Genomic DNA, 23,220 nt, shown 5'->3' with positions numbered 1-23,220 from the left:
AACCTATGGCACACATGCCAAAGACGGCACGAGAGCCAATTTTTAATGGCATGCTGGAGCCTGCCAGGACTCCAGCATGCCATTAAAAATCCTGCCCAGCCCGGCCCACTCTCTTCTGCCCTCTGCTCCCCCGACGAGGGCAGGGAGCAGAAGCATAGCCGTATGCATGGGGTGGGCAAATGGCCCCACTCTCCGGGCACGGCAAGCCGCGGGGTCCGCGCTCCCAGGCCGGAGCGCCGAGCTGAGCGCCGCAAGCTTCCGGCCCCTCCCCTGCCTTCTCCCCACCCCTGGAGCCCTGCTGCGCGCTGGCGCCTGGGGTTGGGGCTGCGTTCAGCGGGGCAGCGTGTCTGGCTCTGCGTGCAGCCTCACGGTAAAGGGCCCAGGGCTGGGGGTGTTGGATAAGGAGTGGGGGCAGTCTGGGGACAGGGAGCAGGGTGGGTTGGATGGGGAGGTGGGATCCCAGGGGTGGCTAGGGGCGGGGTCTCTGGAAGGCGCAGTCAGGGAGCAGGGGTGGGTTGGATGGGGCATGGGAGTCCCGGGTTTGTGAGGGGCAGGGGTGAACTGAGTCAGGGCAGTCAGGAATCGGAAGCAAGGAGGGTCCTGGGGGCAGTTAGGGTAGGGCGGGTCTCTGGAGGGGGTGGTCAGGGGACAAGGAGCCGGGAGGGTTGTATGAGTTGGGAGTTCTGGGGTCCTGTCAGGAGGCAGGAGAGTGGAGAGGGGTTGGGGCAGGCAGGGAGTGGGGGTTGGATGGGTCAGGAGTTCTGGGGTCCTGTCAGGGGCGGGAGCGGTTGGATGGGGCATGGGAGTCCTGGGGTCTGTTTGGGGATGGGGTGTGGACAAGGGTCAGGGCAGTCAGGGAACAGGTAGGAGGTAGGGTCCAGTCCGGGACAAGGAACAGGGAGGCTTAGATACGGGTGGGGTCCTGGGGGCAGTTGGGGCAGGGGTCCCAGAAGGGGGTAGTCAGGGGATAAGGAGCAGCGGGGTTGGGAGGTCTTCGGGGGGCAGTCACCCAGCCCTCTGCCCTGAGCCCTGACCCCCCCACACACACACCCCGCCCTCTGCCCTGAGCCCCACACCCCTGCACCCCCACCAGGCCCCTGCCCTGAGCCCTGTACCTCCCTCATATACACCCAGCCCTCTGCTTGACTCCTTCATCCCCCGCCCACAACCCTAGCGCCCTGACTCCGGCACTCCCACCCATACCTAGCCCCTCCTCTGCCCTGACTCCAGTCTGCCCCCAGCCCTCTGAGTCCTGGCTGCCGGCCCCACACAGCCCGCAGCTGGTCTGGGGTTCTGGCTGACAGACCCTTACCAGCCAGGGTCCCGGCCGCAGGCCTCGCTCAGCCTGCTGTCGGCCTAGGTGAACAGAACCCCAGACCAGCAGCGGGCCGGCAGCATAAGATCAACATTTTAATTTCATTTTAAATAAAGCTTCTTAAACATTTTGAAAACCTTGTTTATTTTACAATATAACACTAGTTTAGTTATATAATATATAGACTTATAGAGAGAGACTTTCTAAAAAACATTAAAATATATTACTGGCACGCGAAACCTTAAATTAGAGTGAATAAATGAAGACTTGGCACACCGCTTCAGAAAGGTTGCCGACCCCTGCATTAATATAATTGTGATAAGTCCATCACAATGCCCCATCTGAAAACAGAGATAACGTGAACTCACTCAGGAGTTGTGCACTGTGTGGGTGGAAGGGTTTTTGCTGAAAGATTTTTTTTTCCCCCGTCAGGGGTCACAAGGCAGAATAGAACCAGGGAGACTGAGACAACCTGAACAAAGCCAAGCAGAAGCTTGTAAGCATGGTGTGACCTCGAAAGAAACTTAGAGGTTGTGGGCCAAGGGTGTTGGATGAAAAGAAGCTTGGGCAGGTAAGCTAAAAAAACCTACTCCTTTGCCTTTGGTTTCTTCCGCCTTTGGACAGGCGGGACTTTCTACATTCCTTGCAAATAAGCAAGGCTACATCAAAGAAAATACCTGATTCCACCATCAGTTTCTACTCCCAACTGGAATATCACCAGGGCCCTGAACTTGGACTAGCCACTTGGTCAAAAAGGGGCAACAGACTTTGAATAAGATCATTCCTGCTGTGAAAATACCAGCATGACCAAGGCACACAGAGTAGTAAAAGGCAATTTAAGCAAGCAAATAGGTGGATACAACACGCTCTCTGCGAGCTTAACAGGTCTATACTGAATCAGACACTTGGGAACAGTCATTAATCCTCTGCACAGCAAAATGGTGGATTCTCTCCCCTCTAACTCGCACATTGTAGTGATCCTTACTTCTTCCATTGCTAGAGAAGGCAGAAAGAGTCCTTAAACCAGTCCCAGTTACTCAGTGTGATGAATCCCCAAAGAGCTAGTAATTTTAGATACTGTCAGACTGCTCAGAGTGCTTTCACGCGTGAAAGGGCTTCGACTTACTTGCTACAAGCCGACAACTACCGTTGTGCTCCAATCCGGTGGAACCGTTCTGAAATGGAACAACCTGGCATTCTACACCTTTGGTGACTGTCTTCTTATCCGGGGTAGTCAAGAATGAAAAATACTGTCTACTCTGACCATACACTTCACTCTGAAAGTCAGTGGTTCAGCCTAAGCATCTCTAGGCCGCCACAGGGAGTCAAGAGAGGCAGTTTGCCCCAGGCCCCCCATTTAAGAGGGCCCCCAAACCAAGGGATGTTGCTAGCTCAGCACACCAGGTTGCAATGCAATGACAGAGGGGCAACAGGGGCAAACCTGAGCAGTGCTGCAACCTCATGTGCCAGGTCTCAATGTCCAGAGCTGGTCCCAGCCTGACAGGACAGACTGCCTCATCCCCCACCCCGGCAGTAATTTATTTTCGGAAGGGTGGGAAGCCTCAGTTCCAGATTTTGCCCCAGGCCTTCCAACGTCTGTGCAGCCCTGGCTATCCCTCCTCTGCCAGCAGCATTCCATTTCCAAGCGTGTGCGACCTTTAAAAGCTGCTTGCATGGAAATTAGTGAATGGGGTATGCAGCCACACAGCCTTCCCTACCGTCTTTCCTCTAGCACTACGGGAAAAGGCAACATCTATACTACAGGGACTATACAAACATAACTATGCCTGCAGAGCACTACAGTGTATGTGCAGCCTACAACATTTTTTTCTGTCGCTGTAGAAACACCACATCCCAGAGGGACAGTCCTAGGTTGACTGACACATTCTTCTATGGATCTAGCTGCATTTACACCAGGGGTTATGTCAGCATAGCTACGATGCTCAGGGGGGTGGATTTTTCACACCCTAAGTGCCATACCTATGTCAACCTATATTAAGCAGAGACCAGGCCTAACCATGTGTGTTTGGAGTTAGGGGGTGTTAAGGTTTTAATAGGAAAGAGACAAAGAACAGTTTTTGGCACAGAGTTGTTTTTCATTTCGCAACTAAAGATCTTTTCCAGTTCTCTAAACCCTGATTAAAACCATGCATGCAAAATCTGAACCAAGTTACAGACTGATGCAAAGCATGGTTCATACAAGTGCTTTGTAGCTGCAAAGGCAACTGACAGACCAATTTTACTGGGGTAGATTTTTCAAACAGAAACTTGAACACCCACACCTTATATGCAGTATTTCCTTCAAAAAGAAAAAACACAACCCAAAACAAAACAATCAAACAAAAAAAACATGAAAAAACCCCAGTCATTTTATGCTCACCTATTTGTCTAGACACGTACTGTAATTTGGATCAACTTTCTATTGTGTATAAAAGCTTAAACATATTTGTGCCAATTTTAGTTTGTGATAGAAGTTATACTTAGGCCTGAATCTCACCCAGGGCCCATGCGACAAAATTTAGGGCATCCCACAAATATTTCAACCAGGAAGTGTTCTTCCCACCAGAAGCCAGGCCACTGAGAATCTACCTCACCACTTACTGGACAACTCCACCTGAGAACATTTGCATTCCACGTGGAAAGATTTAAGTTCAAGCCCAGCTGCATGTGAACTGGGACATACTGGGCCTGATTTTATACTTTGTGGCACTACATAACCCATCTGGACAGGATCTGGTGTTCACTGAACTATACTGGGTGCAAAAAAGTAAAGACACCACAGCAAACCCCTATTCTCCCTCCTCTACACACAGCTGGGACTTCTTCCCATTTCAACTTCATCTTTAATATGGGGAGGGTGGAGTCAGAATCCATACTACCAAACTGTCTGAAAGCTCTACTTCCAAATGAGAGCCAACCCCAAAGCTGCAGTTGATAGCACTACCCCCAAGTATGGTTTTGAAGTTAGACCATGCCTTATTTTGCAGTTAGCCAGCAATTGTACACCAAAGTTCTGTGAATTAACTATCAGAGGCAACTTGACACTCACCCATCTTCACAGAGGAAGTCTATTTTTGCACCATACAGAAAGTCTGTTTTATGAACAGCTCTGCCATGGAGTACTTCTCCTGGAAGACCACATGATTTCCCTAATAGAGACCAAGGCTAGGATTAGCATTAATTTGTGTTATCATGATGGAAACGGAAGAGCTAACAATAACATACTTAGGAAGGCTATAGCTGCATGCCCACTCAGACCACTTTATATAGTAAGTGTCACACCAAACCAGGTCACAGGGTCTTTTAGTCCAGTACCGTCTCTCTGACAGTGGCTTTGGACACATGTGTAAACCCCACACAGGGCCCAATCGTACCCCAGTGGCAACTGAAGGTGCTCAACCCCTGGCAGGCTGTACCCTGCACAGGTGTCCAGACCAAAGGGGTAATTATGCAATAAAATGCCCACTGGAGCCCGGGATGGAGAGTGGGAAGGACAGTTTTATCAAAACCCCACAGTTAATGGTTGACTTATGTTCCCCTGATGTCTTTTTATCCTTATTTATGCATGTTAACTGTACAACCCCCTTTTTGCTTAATCCCACAGAATTCTTTGATTTACTCTTTAGTGGCAATAAGTTCCACAGGTTGCCAAGCACTGTGGAAAAAAATATTCCATCCATGTCATCCATTTTAATGAAGACAGACAAGAAACCTCCCATAATTTTCAGGGAAATTCAATGGCAGAAATTCCTCCTTCCCCCTACAAGAAGTAATTTACCAGGGTTAGTCTAGTTGAAATGTACTGTATTAGAAATTTACATTTCATATGAAATTCAAAGCAGACATACTGTATTCATATAGCCAGTGCTACCCTGGTACTCGATCTTCACCAGTCAGTTTTAAGAACAGCTAAATATTCCATGGAAATACAGCTATTACAATTTATCCTAGGAAAAACCTGGCTAAGCAGCCCTTCAAACTAAATATCAATTAAGCTAGCAAACTGGGAGCCAGCTGCCTACTAGTCCTAATTGTGAAAGATGTTTTCAAATCAAGTGAGACAGAAAAGTAACAAAAAAAAGATACTCACTTCTACAAAACTCAGGGGCTTCTGACCATGTTAAGTTGTCAAGACAAGTACTAACAAGAAGCATTTCTGTGATGTTCTCATACCCTGGGCGACAAGTATATCTCACAGTGATCCCAGGAGGATAGTAATTCTTACTCTCATCATCCTTACTTAAGGCAGCAAACTTTAACCTTGTTGGGACATCACACCCACCTAGCAGCAGAGACAGGAATTAGATCTGAAAGGTTTGGCTATGAAGACAGATATAGAAACACTCTGTTGTAACGACAGACCAAAACTCAATGTTTAGAAAACAATTTACTCCCTTAGCAGTACTTTTGGGAGGTTACTAACCATCACATTTGGATGCCCTTTGTTAAATAGACCCTATGCTGAATGGGCCCCCAATGGAAAACTTTTTATTGTATTCTAATTTTTGAAAATTGGTATTCCATTGGTAAGTATAATACTTAATTAACTGAAATATTTGATTAACTGGTACCCCCCATTCCCCCAACATGCTGGATAGCAAAGCTTTTACTGTATTATAAATCCAGGAAATTCAGAGTTAAGGTTACTCTTACCTAGGGTGACCAGATGTCCCGATTTTATAGGGACAGTCCCGATTTTGGGGTCTTTTTCTTGTATAGGCTATTATTACCCCCCACCCCCTGTCCCGATTTTTCACACTTGCTGTCTGGTCACTCTACTCTTACCATCTCCCCAAAAGCACTCTAGGCCACCCAAACAACCCCAGTAGTGATGCCAAGAAATAAGCCTATAACTAGGATTCGTGCATTTCAATGTTTGTAATCCCAGACTAGATGAAAGACGTTAAACTTAATATAAATGTCTTCCCTTCCCTTTAGGTATCATTACAGGGCAGAGCTAATTTTGACTATACGTACTACATAGGAAAGGTCTTATCTTTTCATAAGTGAAAGGCAACCCAAGGAACTTTAATCCAGAGAAATAAAATACTTACGACCACAAAACTCGTTGATGTTTGACCACTGGGAGTTTGAAAGGCACACTACAGTGTCTGACTTTCCAGGGATTTTAAAAAACCCATCACGGCACTTGTATGTAACTTGTGTGTCAACAGGGAAGCCCTCTATCCGATCCATATCGGACGGGATAGCATAATTCAGCTTTGGCAGGGGCCCACAGTCACCTGTGGACAGAACAGAAGCCCGTTTTAACAGAACATATTTATTCTAGTAGCTTTGCACACCAGAAGGATCCTGAAGCCACCAGATGCATGTGAGAAGACGGAGCTGCGACAAACCAGGTGAGCCACCAGGGAGGTTACTCCGATTTCCCAGACCCAGACAGACCCACCCACCTGGGGGGTTTAAATTGGGAACTGAAGACGTGGCCGGCAGCAATAGCCACACAGCTGGGAAACACAAGAGACATAAATCAGAGCCAACCCTCCCAGGCATTTTCCCCATGGCAGGAACCCCGGAGAAGAAGGGAACCCCGGGGGCAGGCGGCAGTCCCGGGCTGAGTGCACCGGGGAAGGGACTCCCCAGTGACGGCAGGGGCCAACCCACAGGCCAAAGCGCAGCCGCGGCCCCGGGCAGCCCCTAGCTCTTGCCCTGGGCCCCCCCAGACACACACCGGGACTGTCCGCAGCCCCCGGCCCCGGGAAGCCCCACCCCGCACCAGGGCCGCCCAGAGGATTCCGGGGGCCCGGGGTCTTCGGCGGCGGGGGGCCCTTCCGTTCCGGGACCCGCCGCCGAAGTGCCCCGAAGACCCGCGGCGGGAGCCCCCCGCTGCCGAATTACCGCCGAAGCGGGACCCGCCGCTGAAGTGCAGCCCGGTCTTCGGCGGTAATTCGGCGGGGGGGGGTCCCCGCCGCGGGTCTTCGGGGCACTTCGGCGGCGGGTCCCGGAACGGAAGGGCCCCCCGCCGCCGAAGACCGGGCTGCGCTTCGGCGGCGGGTCCCGCTTCCGCCCCAGCCCCGGCCCCGGCCTCTTACCCCCGGCTCCCTCCTCACCCGGAGTCTCAGCGCCTCGCCGGAACAGCCGCAGCGTGCGGCCGGCGGGGCCTGAGCTCCGTCCGGCTCAGAGCCGCGCGGTGAGGGGGCGGGGCTGGGAGCTCCACGCCGAGCGGAGGCAGCTGAGCTCAGCCCGGAGCTCCCAGCCCCACCCCCTCACCACGCGGTTCGGAGCGGGGCGGGGCTCAGGGGCCCCGCCAGAGACTCGGCGCTTGATGCGCTGAGGCTCCAGGAGAGAGGCGGAGGCGGGAGCCTCCGCTGTTCTCTTGGGGGCCCCTGCGGAGCCCTGGGCAAATTGCCCCCTTTGCCCCCCCTCTGGGCGGCCCTGCCCCGCACGGCGCACGGAGGAGCTTTGCCGAGCCCCCCCCCACTCACTGCGAGTCCCGGGCAGCAGCAGCAGCGCTAGAAGCCCCAGGGCCAGCGCGGGGCCGGGGAGCCCCGGGGACATGGCGGGGGCCGACGGGGAGCTCCGAGCCGCAGTCGGCGCCGTGCTCAGCACAAGTGAGACAGAAGGGGGCGGGGCCTGAACAGCTCTGAGACTGGTTGGAGGCGGGGTCAGGAGAGAAGGGGCGGGGCCTGAATAGCGCTGAGACTGGTTGGAGGCGGGGTCAGGAGAGAAGGGGCGGGGCCTGAATAGCGCTGAGACTGGTTGGAGGCGGGGTCAGGAGAGAAGGGGCGGGGCCTGAATAGCGCTGAGACTGGTTGGAGGCGGGGTCAGGAGCGGAGGGGCGGAGCCTGAACAATGCCAGGAATGGTTGGAGGCGGGGTCAGGAGACAAGGGGCGGGGCTGGCTCAGGCTGAAGCCAGTTGGTTACAGCAAACACAGACGGGAGGTTGGACTTAAAGTCACCGTTAACACAAGCAGCAAAGGAACTGAAATACCAAAACACACACCCTTGGGCTTTATTTTCAAAAGAGCTCAGCATGGTGAATAGCATTGTGAAGTCCTGAACATCTGTCCTCACTGCAGATTTTTTTTTCCATTGGAGCATGCAAACATTTGGCACAGATATGAGAAAAGGAAGCTTTATATAATGTGTCTGTTAGAGGCTGAGAAACTGGATTATCTAATTTAGCAAGGGACAGGGATGGGCAATAAACATTCATGTTTTGACGCTGTGTTTCCTTTGGCAAAAGTGCAAATTGGTAGAAGAAACTGAGAGCTCTGCAGTTGCAGCCACAGACCTACAAGCTTGGGATGGGCTAGACAGTTCAATACAAACCCTTTTTACAACATGGGAAGGAGGCATAGTTATAGACCACCTAGCATATGGTGATCAACTGGCCAGCTCCTGGGCCTTGTTTTTAAGGTGAGGGAAACACAAACTTAGCAGAGGCTCACGCTCGACCCGAGTATCTAGAGCAGTAGTTTTCAATCTTTTTTTTCATTTGCAGATAAGAACATAAGAACGGCCGTACCGGGTCAGACCAAAGGTCCATCCAGCCCAGTATCCTGTCTACCGACAGTGGCCAATGCCAGGTGCCCCAGAGGGAGTGAACCTAACAGGCAATGATCAAGTGATCTTCCTCCTGCCATCCATCTCCATCCTCTGACGAACAGAGGCTAGGGACACCATTCTTACCCATCCTGGCTAATAGCCATTTATGGACTTAGCCACCATGAATTTATCCAGTTCCCTTTTAAACATTGTTATAGTCCTAGCCTTCACAACCTCCTCAGGTAAGGAGTTCCACAAGTTGACTGTGCGCTGCGTGAAGAAGAACTTCCTTTTATTTGTTTTAAACCTGATGCCTATTAATTTCATTTGGTGACCCCTAGTTCTCATATTATGGAAAAAATTCCCTAAAAAAATTCAAATTATGGTGTGAACCCCTTTGGAAAGCTACTGTCTGTACATATAGTTGAATTCTGATGACTTAGTTTTCAGTCTGTCTTTTGCCGACCCTTTAGACATAGTCCGGAGCTCCAGGAGTACATGAACCACAGGTTGAAAACCGCTGACCTAGAGGCAGCATGCCCACTGCTGGCCTCCATAAGCCTAATTCATTCCTGTGCTTTATACAACTTTTGGGCCACAACTATTCTGTGTTTGACTGCACATGGGTTAGCTCCAACATGGGTCAGGCAGCCCCCTGGCTTATCTGCCCGCCTGTGGGTGCAAGAAATGTTTTCAGAAACCGGGAATAAGTGTTTAGTGCAGTAGTGCTTTGGCCACACATCCATAGCCTTGGAAATACTCCCAGTGCGCACGCTGTGTTGGAAGTTCCTGCAGGAACAGTAGCAGGGGAAGTAGAGCTGTCAGATCCCGGGAATATATGGCTCAGAAATGCAGGGATGAATTGGGGCTATTGATTCCAGATCTCCAGTATGCTTCCACAAGGGTTACAGTTCACTATACAGCAACATGCTTACACAAACAATCCCAGCAGTGGCCAAGCACTGAATGGGCTATGGGGATGGAACTCCAGCTCACCCCTAAAGGTAGTCCCTAGTACAGGTCAGGTTTGTGACACAGTGGCAGAGAGCAGCATAGGGGAGTGTGCAGTGCTGCTACCTGTGCTGTATTGGTGCTGAGCATAAATGAAGAACTTCACTCTCCAGAATTGTCTGTGCACATTTCAACAGCGAGGAACAGATCGCCCACTTTGCATTCCTCTCCATCTCTTCTGCTCCAGCCTGCTTCCTAACCGTGACCCAATGGCTAGATACCACTGTAACGAGAGTTATATAAATATCCAGGACAGATGAACAGAAAAGCTCTCTTTTTACATATTGCTCAATGGAAGATGCTCTCTAAAACATCCAGGTGGCTGCCATTCAGGGTCATGCATTTGGTCAGTGATGTTACTACTGCTACTAAATATTCAAACTAAATGCCAACTGGCTGTTACTTAAGGCTGTAGAGCACATGCATTTTATCTCTCTCTTTAAGTGGTCTCAGTACCACTAGATAGGACAGATCAACACACCCAGAAGGTGTGTGGATTACATAATGTATTACTCAGCTTGAGAAATGGTGATTAGAGGCCCAGGCTGACTTGGTTCATGCCACTTAAATGGATTGCTAGTGAATTGCCTCTACTGGTCCTTGTCTACAGAGAAAAGCTCAGGTTAGAGGAGTAACAGAGAGAGATACAATAGACTAAGTCAAATTAAATCCCGAGTCCCTTCATGGCGGCAGAGACTGGTTTGGGGCAGAGAAGGCTTCTCCAGAGTATGGGGGGGAACAGGCAGCTAGTGTCACCCAAAAGTCACCCCAAAAGTAGGCTAGGCAGCCAGAGTTGCAGTGATTCAGCACAGCCAAGCTGCAGCTTCTAAGGTGAACTTCTAGGGAGCTCCTAATGCAGAGTTCAGCTGCTTTCTGTCCCTTGTCCCCACCTGACACCTTCCTGGAAATACAATTTGCTCTTACCTGCGAGAGTATCATGCTCCCTTAGAGCTCAGTAGCCCACAAAGCTACAATTTTGAGGTGGAGGGAACTTCTGGGCCTATATGTTACTTCTCTGCAGCTTTGTTTCAATCGGCGCCTCCTGGCTTTATACAGCCACCGATTCTCAGTGGAAGGGGATGTAGCACTTATTTTTCTGGCCAACACAGCGTTAGCAGTTACCAAAGGATCCTTTCTACTCATCCTCTGGGTCAAATTCATCTTTGTTATTTTGGGGATCTGACTCTATCTCGCTGGCTCCATAAACAGGAGTAAAGATACCAGCCTAATAGTGCTGTAGACCGATGTTTCCTGATATTCCACAGAACACGTACAGCAAGCTGCTGTCTCCTATGCTACTTCCCCAGTATGCTTCAACCATGAGCTTCTCCAGATGTGAGAGGAAAAGCCAGTCGTCACTGCTTGCTCTGTCCTTGCAGTCTCTGCTGAGACTGTTCACTAGATTGAGACGGTTTTTCACTAAGAAAAGGAGCCTTTAAACAGACTGGGGATTTTTAGGTCTTGTAACCAGTGGGATAAAGATATAAAAAACAAAAAAAACACACAATCAATCAGCAGTTATAACAATTGCATTTTACTGTAGCCCTGGAATGCAGGAATAATTATTTAATCTCAAAAGGTACAAGTCCATTTATTGGGCAATGGGAAAATGGCTTAGCAGGTTGTTTCTCTACAGTTAAATTTCTACCATCTACTCTTGAGTGTGATTAGATATAAAAATGCCTCAGGTGATAACCCTGGTATCAGTCAAAACTAGATCTGGTCAGATTGAGAAGAAAGTCTGCTGAGCTGAGTTTAAATTAAGAGGACAGGGAAGATTGCTTTGCTATCCCTTAGATTTTCAGTGGTGCACGGGGAGTTATGAACATCACTGCCCTTAAGGTTAATGTAAATCAGACAGTAGAAGAGCCATACACCCACTGTGAATGTATGTGTTATAATGCATAAAAGCTAAATGTAAGCAGCAATTATGGCAAAGCTGAAGGTTGTTGCCGTACATTTCCAGCTGCATAGGGTCTGAAGCTTGTATGAAAATAAACCTTCAGTTCATACAGTTCAATCTAGCTCCTCTACTTGCTTTCACTTTCCTAACACAATGAGGATCACAGATTTCAGCTAGTCATTACAATTTTTTAATCTCCCGCTTCAGTTTCTGAATCTCCAGATACAGTTTCTTCAGTTCCAGCAGGGTTCTCAGTTCTGTCAGAGGCACATCACAATGGAGAAACTCTTTACTCTCACGTGCTCCTGCGCATTCTTCAGTATTGCTTTGCTTTTGCTATGAAACAGAGGAAGAGGGAATGGGGTTATGCTGCAGAAGAGAAGGATTTACCTTGAAGTATGCTTGCTCCTTTTTGGGTTTGAACCCTCAGTCAGTGTGTTACATAGATCTGTATCATACAGTCTGTCTGACACAGGCCTGATACTGAAAAGATCTTCACACCCATAATTCTTATTGACTTCTATAGGGGCTGATAGTTCTAAGCAACTTTGAGAAAGTTCTGAACAACTTGCAGAATCAGGCACTTGGATTGTCAACTCCTTGAGCCAGAACTAGGACTCCATTTACATTTTCACAGTGCTGAGCACACTGGCAACTACTCATTAAAACAGTCATAAATTTGCTTTATACTGTTCCCAGCCCAGCAGAAGATATGCCAGGTCTCATACCCTAGACTGCATTGGAAGCCGCTCTATTTTATAATATGGCCAAGTTTTCATCCTGTGTGATTTTTACCTACCACATTTTACTTTGTTTTTCTTTTTTCTTTTTCTTTTTCTTTTGGCATGGAATAGGTGTTACAAAAAGAAAAAATCTCCTGCTTCAAAGAACGAGAAAGGATGGGATGAAGGACGGACATTCTTTTGCTTTCAGATCAATTCATTTCCCCCTTCTATTGTATCAATGGCACATCTCCCTACTTGGTCCCATTGATTCATTAAAACAATGAGGACTAAGACTTTAGAAATGCAAAACACTGTTTTGTTATTACTTCAGCAAATCCCTCTGGAGTGTCATACTTACACATTTGGGTAATGCTGTCCAGTTGCCGTTGGCTGAGCAAGTAATGCTCAAGCTGTCTGTTGTAGGCAGGTACCAATGGTCTGAAAAATGGTACCCAGGAGAGCATTTGAAAGTAATGCTTTCATTTACATTGTACCACATTTTCTCATCTAATGCATTGACCATTCTTCCATTCTGCACGTCTGGCTTTGAACACTGAACTGAAAGGAAAAAACAGACGAGAAGGCAGTTCAGTGAGAGGAGATGCACTGTGAGTGCTGCTTATTGCCTGTAATGGAAAGAGGCAGCTCTACCTAAGGCCCCGTGCCCTTGGTTTACTTCACTGCAGCTGTTTTGGTTTAATCAGAGGAATAAACTACTTTTAACATCACGCCCACCGTGACTCGCAAGAAAAAACAAACATAATGAGTTCAACAAGAAAAGGGCGTGTGTGAAATCCCACCCAGTACTGTGTATCATGGGCATTTCATGGAGTCATCGGCAGCTGAAACTCCACACTTGGGGGAGCAGAGCACAGGTGCTTTGTTGGTTCATTTAAGGAAGTTTTACTGGGACAACTGTGAATCTGTCGTTCACTCCCTTGCACACTTGTGGCCTTCTTCTAAATAGCCTCTTTAGGGTACTGCAGAATTAGCCTCCCACCCCCGTTGCAGTGAGGGACAATTGCAAGTCAGTGGAGTTGCCCTTGGATTTACACAGGTGGGGCCAAGGGCAGAACTTGGTCCTTAACAGTGTCTTAGGCTTCTGTAGTGACACTCATCCTGCAGGATGCCAAAGGCTTTGATTAGAGACCCCAGTGACGGGCTCTGTACAGACCCCTTAGATAACTGTAAGGAACCTCTTCCCCAGTGAAACCACCACCTCTGGGGGCAGTAAGCATGAAGGGCTATTTGAGGACGGTCTACAGAATGCAGACCTGAATGGAGAACCTGATTCTCATGCACAGTACTGAGGCCTCTGGCAACAGAGAGGGGCTTAGTGTAAATGAGACTCAGTCCCTGAGTCCTTAAAGTTTCATCTGGAAATCAGCCCTGACCACCCCTTCATCTCACCTCCAACCCCCGCAAAGCAGTCTCTACAGAACTGAATGTGTCTACCTCCGAAGAAAGAAAGGCTGAGTCTGCTTTGGTGAGCTTCAGGTCTGTGACTCTGTGGAGCCAGACTTGTCAAACCTGAGGGTTCGCACACTCAGCCATTCCGGCCAAGGAAGGGCTAGTCAATATCAAATTGATTAAGGGGCAGTCAGAGGCTGTTGGGGTCTTTGGTTTTTTTTTGCAGGCTCAGAAGTCATTGCTGTTCATTGGCATTGACTCAGCTGAGCAGTACAAGGCATCACTTTTTCAGATTTTGGTACAAGCAGCCTGTGGTCCTTGATAAGCACCTTTTCTAAACTGGAAAAATCCATCATTAAAGCTGGCCCACTCCTGAAGAAAGCTTCTCAGATCTAAACACTGAGGTTGCTTGGTCCTTATCCTATTAAATATATATTCCACTGATAAATATTTGCTGCTTCTTTGGGTTCCCTTCCATGGTACAGCCAGGAGAGTTTCAGCAATGTGTGATTAGTCATAATTAGCATCTTTCTTTCAAGTACTTTCCTAATTAGTCCTCATAACACCTCTTCAAGGTAGCTTGGATCCATGATCTCCATTTTTACAGATGGGAAATGGAGGCAGAGAGGAGAAATCCCTTGCTCAAGTCACCCAGGGAGACTGGCCTGGGGCAGGAAGAGGGTAAAAACTCAAGGGCCTTGGTTTCCACTGCCACGCTCAGACCACCTCTCCCCTTATGGTGCTGTTACTAGAGCTCAGAGTACACGTGCCAGACCAATCGCCGTACCTCAGTTCATCATTTACACTTACCGGGCTGACAACTTGGCACAGGAGGATTCCAGGCGTTGTCATCCTGACACTGACTCACTCTGCTGCCATGGAGCAGGTAGCCTTCCTTGCAAGAGAACCGAACAGTGACACCGTATGTGAACGCTTGTCTTGTAGTCGTCATTCTTCCATTTTCAACCTGTGGCCTCGGACAGCGAACCACTGAAGGAAATAACTAAACGGTTAGTTCTACATCTGAGACAGGGAATAAATCAAGGCCAATACACTTAAATAGCAGCTGACCTGTTTCGAAGCACGCTAAAAATGGGGGGTAAAAAAAAACAAAAACAAACAAAAACAACCACGGCTACAGAAGAATATCAGATTCTTGACCTTTTAGTGGACGATTCACAATGACATTGAGACTATTGGGAGGGGATAACTTTATATGGCAGGTTCGGTACGTGGGTGAATGCTTTCAATGCTGTTCTCTTTTTTCCCAGCCTCCTATTGCCAAATCAAGGCACCAGGGTTATTCCATTTTTTGGAAGCAGGCTGTTCCCTCAAACGCTCTCTGATGTTGCATCCAGAGGGACCCATACCTAAATGGATGATTCCAGGACAACTGGATTGGGAATCAGAACCAGGGTCAGTGGGGTGGGGGGAAAAGTCACTGGGAGTGAGACTCAGGCATCAGCTGGGACAAAGGTCCATTGGCTGGTGGCACTGGCCAGTGACGAAATCAGTAGGGAGTAATTTTTATATGTTTGACAACAGCGGTCTGTGGCAGTTCCAGGCCAACAGTTTAGGTGGGGCACCGTAACCCTCCTTAGCTGCTCTCTAGCTCTGCCTGGGGCTAGTATCTCAGAGCCCATTCGCAAATCCCCTGATGCACCTGCCAGGCTGTACATGTTAAGCATCTCCTGCACGCAGGGGAATCCTGCTGCTCCTACTGCACTCACTATTCCATGTGGGTTGCAAGAACAGCTGTCCCTGCTGGGCTCTGTCACGTGGAAATTGGAAGATTTACCTGGTTATTTTAACAGCTGTGGGATCTATTCAACTCTGACAGTTTGCAGCTAGCACAGCAGTGGAGCCATCTGCACTCCAGGGTGAGATTTGCCACCAGACCAGGAGGGATAATGCTCCACCCAAAGCTTTAGTTTCCACTCAGGGAGCCATACGGGTGAGGATACCTTGGGTCAGTGCAGCCTGAGTGCCATAGCCACACCCCCTCCCGGCTTTTCACCACCCACGTCAGCGGTAATCCTGGACTTCCAAGATGATTGTGGGAGGGATTAGGAGCAGCAGACAGCCCTGCTCATTTTCAGCCCCATTTACAAAAAGGGTTGGAATGTTATACCTGGGTCTCCTGAAAGTGCCCTCTACCCTTTGTGATTTAGAGTCATGGAGAATGACTTACCTTTGCACTGCGGGGCAGGCCCGCTCCACATCATATTTACCCCATCAGATGTGCAATAAATGGAGGACTCTCCAATCAGTGATAAACCGTCTCCGCAGCTATAGGTCACTTGTGATTCATAGGGGAAATATTCCTTCACCCCACCATTGTGCAGCCCGTTCGTGAGAGTTGGAGGTCGGCCACAGGCTACACATGGATAGAAACAGTGTAAGGCCTGATGCTCCTCTCACTGACTGAGGCAACAACTAGGGCAGCCCACGAAGTTACAGGGGAATCCAGCACTTGGTATTTAGACGACAGGTAAATTCTCTTTAATGGGGGCTGTTGATGCTCAGCTGCTTGAAAGATCAGTATATTGGTCAGACCCCCCCCCCCATAGTGCTTAATCCTTCCAGAATCTCCTAGGCAACCATCCCAACCCTCCTGCAACCTACCAACCCTCCTCGCGTCCCCCAACAAGTGTCTCAGTCCCACTGCCCACAACATCTCCCTCAGTGTAAGAACTATCCCACTCCTGCCGCCCAGCCACACTGAATGAAGAAGGGGAGTGATTGTAGAGGATGTTACAAAGGGGCTGAGCCAGGACTAACAGGAGGAAATTAAGAAAAGGAAAATTTAGGCTGAACATTAGGCAGTGCTTAATTTGTAATGAAAGAGGTGCCAGGGCTCAAACAATTTTTTTTTTTAAACTTTCATAACTGATGCAGCGAGCCCAGAGGTGCTGGGGCTCTGAACTGCCAGGCCCAGAGGGGCTGAGCCCCAGCCCCCGCACAAATTAAGCAATGACATTATGAAAAAACTTACAAAAAGTGAGATATAAGACTCTTCAATAATCTAAGCAAAGGGGTGGGGGTCCCTTCGGCTGGCACATTTAACCTTCAGCCAGAAGCAGGCCTGGAGTTTAGACTGTAGGGAATACTTAGCTGTTGATCCCCTCCACCAGAATTGGACAAGGTCATTTATTGGCTATTTATTAATAACCTCTGAGGATCCTTCTAATAATCCCCCTAGAAGTTGAGAGGTAGGGAGGCAGCCTTCCCGCTGTTGTTACTAAGATCAGTGGCAGCATATTTCTTCTGAACGGTAGGTTCTCTTCCCGTTTATACTCACATTTTTCACAAAATGGTACTGGAGGGTGCCACATCCCATCGCTCTGGCACACAATCCCCTCACTGCCTCTGAGGATGTAGTCAGGATCACACTGAAACACCACACGGTTGGCATACGTATATTCAGTTTCCACTGGAGAGATTTGTTTTCCATTTTCAACCACTGGCTTTGGACAACGAGTCTCTGAGCAACACCAACAGTTTTTGTTCAGAATCAGACAGAAGAAAAAGGTCACAGTAGCGACATTTTCTACAATAGAGACTTTATCAGCAGGGTCTGAACCCTTTGCAAGAATCTGAGCACTGACACTAACATCAATTTCCTTAACTTTTTTTTAATGTAAAGACCCTAGTTTCTAAAGGAAGTTTTGTTTCATGGGTGTCACAATAAAAGGAAGGTGGCTTCTAAGAGGGTCTTCTCCAAAAGCTCTGTATAATATACCAGAAGGACACTGCAGGATGGTGCAGTGTGACAAGGTTTTACTGTTCTGAGTTTGGCATGGTTGAGAGAGACTCATGAGTGGCACAGCCACACGGTACTTACACAGGCCATATTCAATGCTAATAGAGCCTTTATACCACAGCACACTGGCTTGAATTCAGGATATGCCATGGGTTATAGCTAATCATTTAACTGGTGCTGTTTTTATTTTATTTATTTTCCACCTGTAAAACCAGGATCTTAGACTATGTCTACACTGTGAGAAAAGACCCTTGGTGTGGCTATGTCTGGCTTGGGTCAGCTGACTCAGGCTAATCCTGGTGCTTGGGCTGTGGGGTATAAAATTGCAGTGCAGACGTTTGGGTTTGGACTAAAGCCTGGGCTCTGAGACCCTGCGCGGAGGGAGAGTCTCAGAGCTTGGGCTCCATCCTGAGCCTCAAAGTCTAGCCTGCAATTTTTAGTCCCATAGCCTGGGCCTGAGTCAGCTGATCCAGGCTGAGACTTGGTTATGTTGGTATTTTTCAATGGCAGTGTAGACAGACTCTATTGCAGAACATCTGATCCATGATATTAAAGGTAAGTAACCTCAAAATTACCTAAAATAGCTAATGTAACTACATAGATAAGGCTGATATCTCAGGATCTGGTAGGTCCTAATACCAAGTGTTTGTCCCAATAGAAAGGGGGATTCTTGGATTTTTAACCATATCTAACACCCCCCCAATTTCTAGCCCTGACAGCTTACCAGACATTCTACTTCAATCGTTTCAGTGGTGCAGAACTGAATTTTTATTATTGCCTGTCCTGAGCCTCAAGCCAGTGTAATCCTGAGGGGCTGGAGGGGCTTGGAAATACCATATTTTGGGGGGGAGGAACATTTGCCACAGTATTTTAAGTTATGTATGTAATATGTGTGCGTGTGTGTGTGCGTGTGCGTGTGTGTGAGAGAGAGAGAGAGAGAGAGAGAGAGATGTTTGGGGCTGCTTATAAAATGGGGGTGTTCAAACTTCTCCTATCTGATTAGGGCTAGTGGGCAGAGGACAGCTGAGCAGGTGAAAAATTGTACAGTAAATGCAGTTCATGACATCACACTGGTATCACCATGTCTATGGTACAGACACATTCACACAGCCAATTGCTCAGTGTGTCCTGGACCAGATTTTCAGAGGTGCTGAGCACCCACAACTCCAGCTGCAGTCAGATCTGCAGGTGCTCAGCACCTGGGGGCCTACCAGGCCCCAAAAATGCCCGCCCCCATAAGCTATTAAATTGCACTTACATTTCTATATCAACTAAAGCAAAGAAAATTCAGCTGAAAATTACTTACTCTGACATAATTCTGAGAGTTTAGACCATGTAAAATTTGTAAGACAAGTCACATGAGGAGATACTCCAGGGATGCGTGTGTAACCTGGTTTGCAGGAGTAGGTCACTACGGTACCAACTAGAAACTCTCTCTGATGGCTTCTGTCAGCATACGCAAGCGCTGGCGGGTAGGAACATCTCCCTAACAATCCAAAACAAGACAGGGACCTGTAAAAGTCATTTAACCCTGAAATCTAGGGAGAGTGAAGAGTCCTTCTAAGAATGTGGCATGTGAGACCCAGCTGTGGAAATCATTGGCCTACATTCTGTTCACAACTGCACTGAGCGCAGAAATTGGTTCAGTAACTGCAATAATATAAAACACCTAGGATTGAATTGTGGGCTGGGGTACGCGACAATGCAGAGTTATGAGGGGACACATACTGCAATGACTACCTGCTTCACAGGGGATAGTAATAGTAATCAATGAGAAGCATGAATAGCAGTAATGTGTAGTGAAGTGGTGTGATGCTAGCCCCTGCATAGAATTAAAAGGAGAATTGTTACATTGTTAAATACATCACCTTGCTTGAAAACAGTAAGTTTTCCCTTATGAAAAGATGGAATAAAGAGTTAGGATCTTATAGCAAATTTCCATTTGTATAGCACCTTTTCAGAGGACCTTTCTGAGGAGCTTTATAAACATCAGAGAGTGAATTCTCATCATACCTTTCTAGAGGTAGGGTCAGCCATGTTACCCCCATTTTACAGATGGGGGGACTGAGGCAGAGAGAGATTAAAGCCAAAATCTTCAAGTGTGACAGCTCATTAAGTGTAGACAACTTGGGATCCGTAGGGATCATGCTGTAATTACTCTATGTGTTCTCTGTGAAGGCAGGGATTTCATATCACTATATCAGAGTTCATACGAACCAAAGACAGTATTGGTATTTAATTACTGATAAACCATTGCATATGATATAAAAGCATAGGGTCACAGGGTGGACTAGCCCATTTAAGTCCATCTTTGCTTTGTTAATGGCCTTCTAAGGGGACTGGAAAAAAGACACCTGGTCTACCTAAAGGGGCCGGTAGCAATTGGTAAGCATAGGTAGTAATGGGAAGTTGAGATTGGGTCAAAGTTCTTGAGAGAACTGCTCAAGTTCTCCAAGGAACAATAGTGGATAGCAGCTTGAGGAAGAGAACTGGGAAAAGCTGAAGGCTAAGAGAGCAGTGGAGGGGAGTTTGTCTATTGACCTCTTCCAGCCAAGAAAGAAGATCCAAGGAAACCATTTTGTGGGTCAGTGTTTCAAAGTAGGAACAGCGATCTGAGGAAAACTCCCAAAGAGGATTAGGAATACGAGCACAAGGTGAATGCCTGGCCGTTGGTAACTTTGCATTTTTGTGCAGGCCAGGGTAGGTGGACACTGCTTACTCTACTTGATTTGGGGTTTGAGTTCAGGTAAGGGATACTGCGGAGAAATGTAGGAACCTGGCACTCTGTCTCAAGAGGGACACTAAAGAAGAGCCTGTTTTTGACATTAGAGATGTGCTCTGCTATGACTTTGGATGGGTGGGGCGGATATTCTGAAGCATTAGCCCTCAGCAGGGGTATTATCAGATTGAAAAAGAATTGCTGCAAGAACATTAACAAGGGGAAACTGAGGTGGGCTGCCTGCGGGGCCACTTCTAGTCAGGAAGGGCACTTCAGGAGGTCTGTCTTGTTACCACATATGACAATAAGGAATATCCATCTTCTATACTGTCACAAGGATACCTCAGGTGGTGTGTCATTTGTAAATGAAAGTCACAGGCACTTTCTTGCTCTCTTGCGTGAAAGGTGTTTTCTTTGTCCTCCCCTTAGCTGGGAAAGGACAGGCACCAAAACATTCCATGAACAAAAACCGAGAAGTCAAAATCCAGCCTTTCCACTCTGCTGTCTTCCCAGTTTAGTGCCTACAGATGAAAATTAACTGCCCCAGCATTCAAATTATCTCCCAAACTCAGAGCTGATTTTATCTGGTGTTGACTGGCCTCAGACTCTGCTCTCCGCAGCAAGCCTCACCTGGTCTTCCAGTATTAAACCTGAGCAATTAGCCGCTGTCTTTTCTCACCAATTGCTTTCCCCTGGCGTTTGAACTCTCTGGCGTTCATTGATTCCCAAAAGAAAGTGAGAAAGGAACTTCAACAGAAAAAGGCTGCAACCTAGATAGACATAAAATGGAAGAAAGGAAGCTGGGGGAAAAAGACAGACAGACAATCTGATACACACTATTCATATCACATTCACTCAATCATACCACATGCAACAGAATGAGTTTTAGAAAGTTGCCCCAATATAGACACCCCACAAAGCATCACCCTACTCTGTCACACACTTACCTAGGTCACAAACGGGTAGCTGCGGATACCACTTGCCATCATCTTGGCAATGAATCCTATCAGCGCCCCTGAGGATGTAACCAGGATCACACTGAAACGTTACACTGGTTCTGTGTGTATAGTTATGTGGAAGTGGAGATTTCAGGCTTCCATGTTGAATACGTGGGACTGGACACTGAGTCTCTGCAAAACACCAAACAAGGCTTTCCAGATCCTTTTATTACTTAGTGCACGTCTTTTTAAAGTGCCGATTAATCCTCCCCACACCTCTGCAAGGCAAATAAGGAAGGAAACTATTTTACAAACAGAGAAATTGAGGCAGAGCGGCAAAGAGACTTGCCCAAAGCCTGAGAGGAAGACAATGGCAGAACAAGGATTAGAACTCAGAGGTCTCCATTGCCCAACCATGTGCTGGCACCACATCACCTCTCCATATGTTGTAATTATTCAGAATCTGAGCTGATGTGTCAGAGAAGTGGTCAGACCATAGCTCATCATTATATACATCCCACTCCCAAAATTATATAGGAAAATTTCATCTACTGTCATCTATGCACTGGCTTTCTTTCCAGCCGCTGACTAGGTAGCATTTGTTACAAGAAAACTCAGGAGTGACACTATATGTAAATACAAATTTTTTTGTTGTCATCCTTCCATTTTCAACCACTGAGGGAAAAGAGCAAAGAGGTTGGTGCTCCATCTAAGACAGGGAACAATGAAAGCCAAGACACGTAGAGGACTGTTGGATCTATCTTCCAAGCAATCTGAACATTGTGAAAACAGATGGCCACAAAAGAACATCACATTTTCTTAATCTTGCTCTTGACCTTTGTGTTTAAGGAATATTCTTATTTCCACAGGCAGTCACAACAGATCATTTCTTATTGCACTGGATTTGTGATGAAATTTGACTGGCAGGTCTCTTGGGGGGATTATGGGAATACTGGAGATGGGACAATGCAGCATTCAATACATGAACACCTTTCATGCTGCCCACTCCTCCCTGCAGCTTCCTGCTGCTAAGTTAAGCCAGCAGAGTCATTTCAACTTTTTGGATTCTGATTGTTCCTGCAAACGTACTGCTATTGCAGACAGGGAGGATTTTAGGCTTAAGGGGATTCTGCCAGGACAGCTGTACTGGGAACCAGTAGCCAGAACAAGGGACAGACACAGGTGGTCGAGAAATCAGTGTGAAGGGAGGACTAGCATTAGCTTGGATGTGGGTCAAACACCAGATCACATATATGGGTGCTGGGTGAGAGGGGAAACTGGCAGCATGCGTCTTAGGGAGTAGATTGCTGGGAACATTTAAGGCACTGGAAAGGAGTGGTCAGCAATGGAGTGGATGGGTTATGGGGATACATTGCACCAAATCATTCCTACCCTTTCCCAGTATGAGTCATTTTAGTGTAATGCAGAATGAGTTACCTTCACACTGAGGGGTCGGCTTGCTCCAGGTTGGAGTGACCTCATCACCAGCAATACACTGAATGGAGGCTATTCCAACAAGTGAGAAGCCTCTGTCACATTTGTAAGTTACCGATGAGCCAACAACAAAACCTCTCTTGCCCCAGTCATTGTACTGGCCATGGGAGATGTTTGGGGGTTGGGCACAAACTAGAATTGAAGAGAGAAAAATACATTATTTATACAGTAGATAAAAATCTCTAAAAAGAAAAGGAGGTGACAGATTCCAAGCATTTCCTGATGCCATTACAGCAAAAAGCAGTCTTTCCATAATACCTGAAAGAACACCCCAGGTATGGCCAGCAATCTGCTATCTCGGTGTTCATCTCTTGCTGTGCATGGCATCAGGACAGCACACAGAAAAACGATAAAAAGATGGTTAAGTGTTTATGTGGCCATTCGGCTGCTGTGACAGTCATTCACATGCTCCGTGAACAGCATTGAAACAGG

General features: G+C 47.6%; 1 protein-coding gene across 1 annotated transcript in view; it reads right to left on the bottom strand.

The window, feature by feature from the left end:
• Nucleotides 1-23,220, bottom strand: part of LOC120404017 (complement receptor type 1-like) — a 98,667-nt gene that overhangs the window by 36,420 nt on the left and 39,027 nt on the right. The window contains exons 24-35 of the mRNA XM_039536030.1: nt 22,732-22,920; nt 21,304-21,486; nt 18,944-19,123; nt 17,176-17,358; nt 16,066-16,251; nt 14,685-14,864; nt 12,823-13,022; nt 11,924-12,075; nt 7,762-7,925; nt 6,370-6,558; nt 5,406-5,597; nt 4,365-4,464 (exon numbers count right to left, since the gene is read on the bottom strand). Coding sequence (XP_039391964.1) covers nt 4,365-4,464; nt 5,406-5,597; nt 6,370-6,558; nt 7,762-7,925; nt 11,924-12,075; nt 12,823-13,022; nt 14,685-14,864; nt 16,066-16,251; nt 17,176-17,358; nt 18,944-19,123; nt 21,304-21,486; nt 22,732-22,920 — 2,098 coding nt within the window. The remainder of the gene's footprint in view (nt 1-4,364; nt 4,465-5,405; nt 5,598-6,369; nt 6,559-7,761; nt 7,926-11,923; nt 12,076-12,822; nt 13,023-14,684; nt 14,865-16,065; nt 16,252-17,175; nt 17,359-18,943; nt 19,124-21,303; nt 21,487-22,731; nt 22,921-23,220) is intronic.

This window comes from Mauremys reevesii, linkage group 4 (assembly GCF_016161935.1).
Source record: "Mauremys reevesii isolate NIE-2019 linkage group 4, ASM1616193v1, whole genome shotgun sequence".
Taxonomy (NCBI): Eukaryota; Metazoa; Chordata; order Testudines; family Geoemydidae; genus Mauremys; species Mauremys reevesii.
Note: the sequence above shows the minus strand (reverse complement) of the source record. Positions and strands in the feature narration are given on the sequence as shown.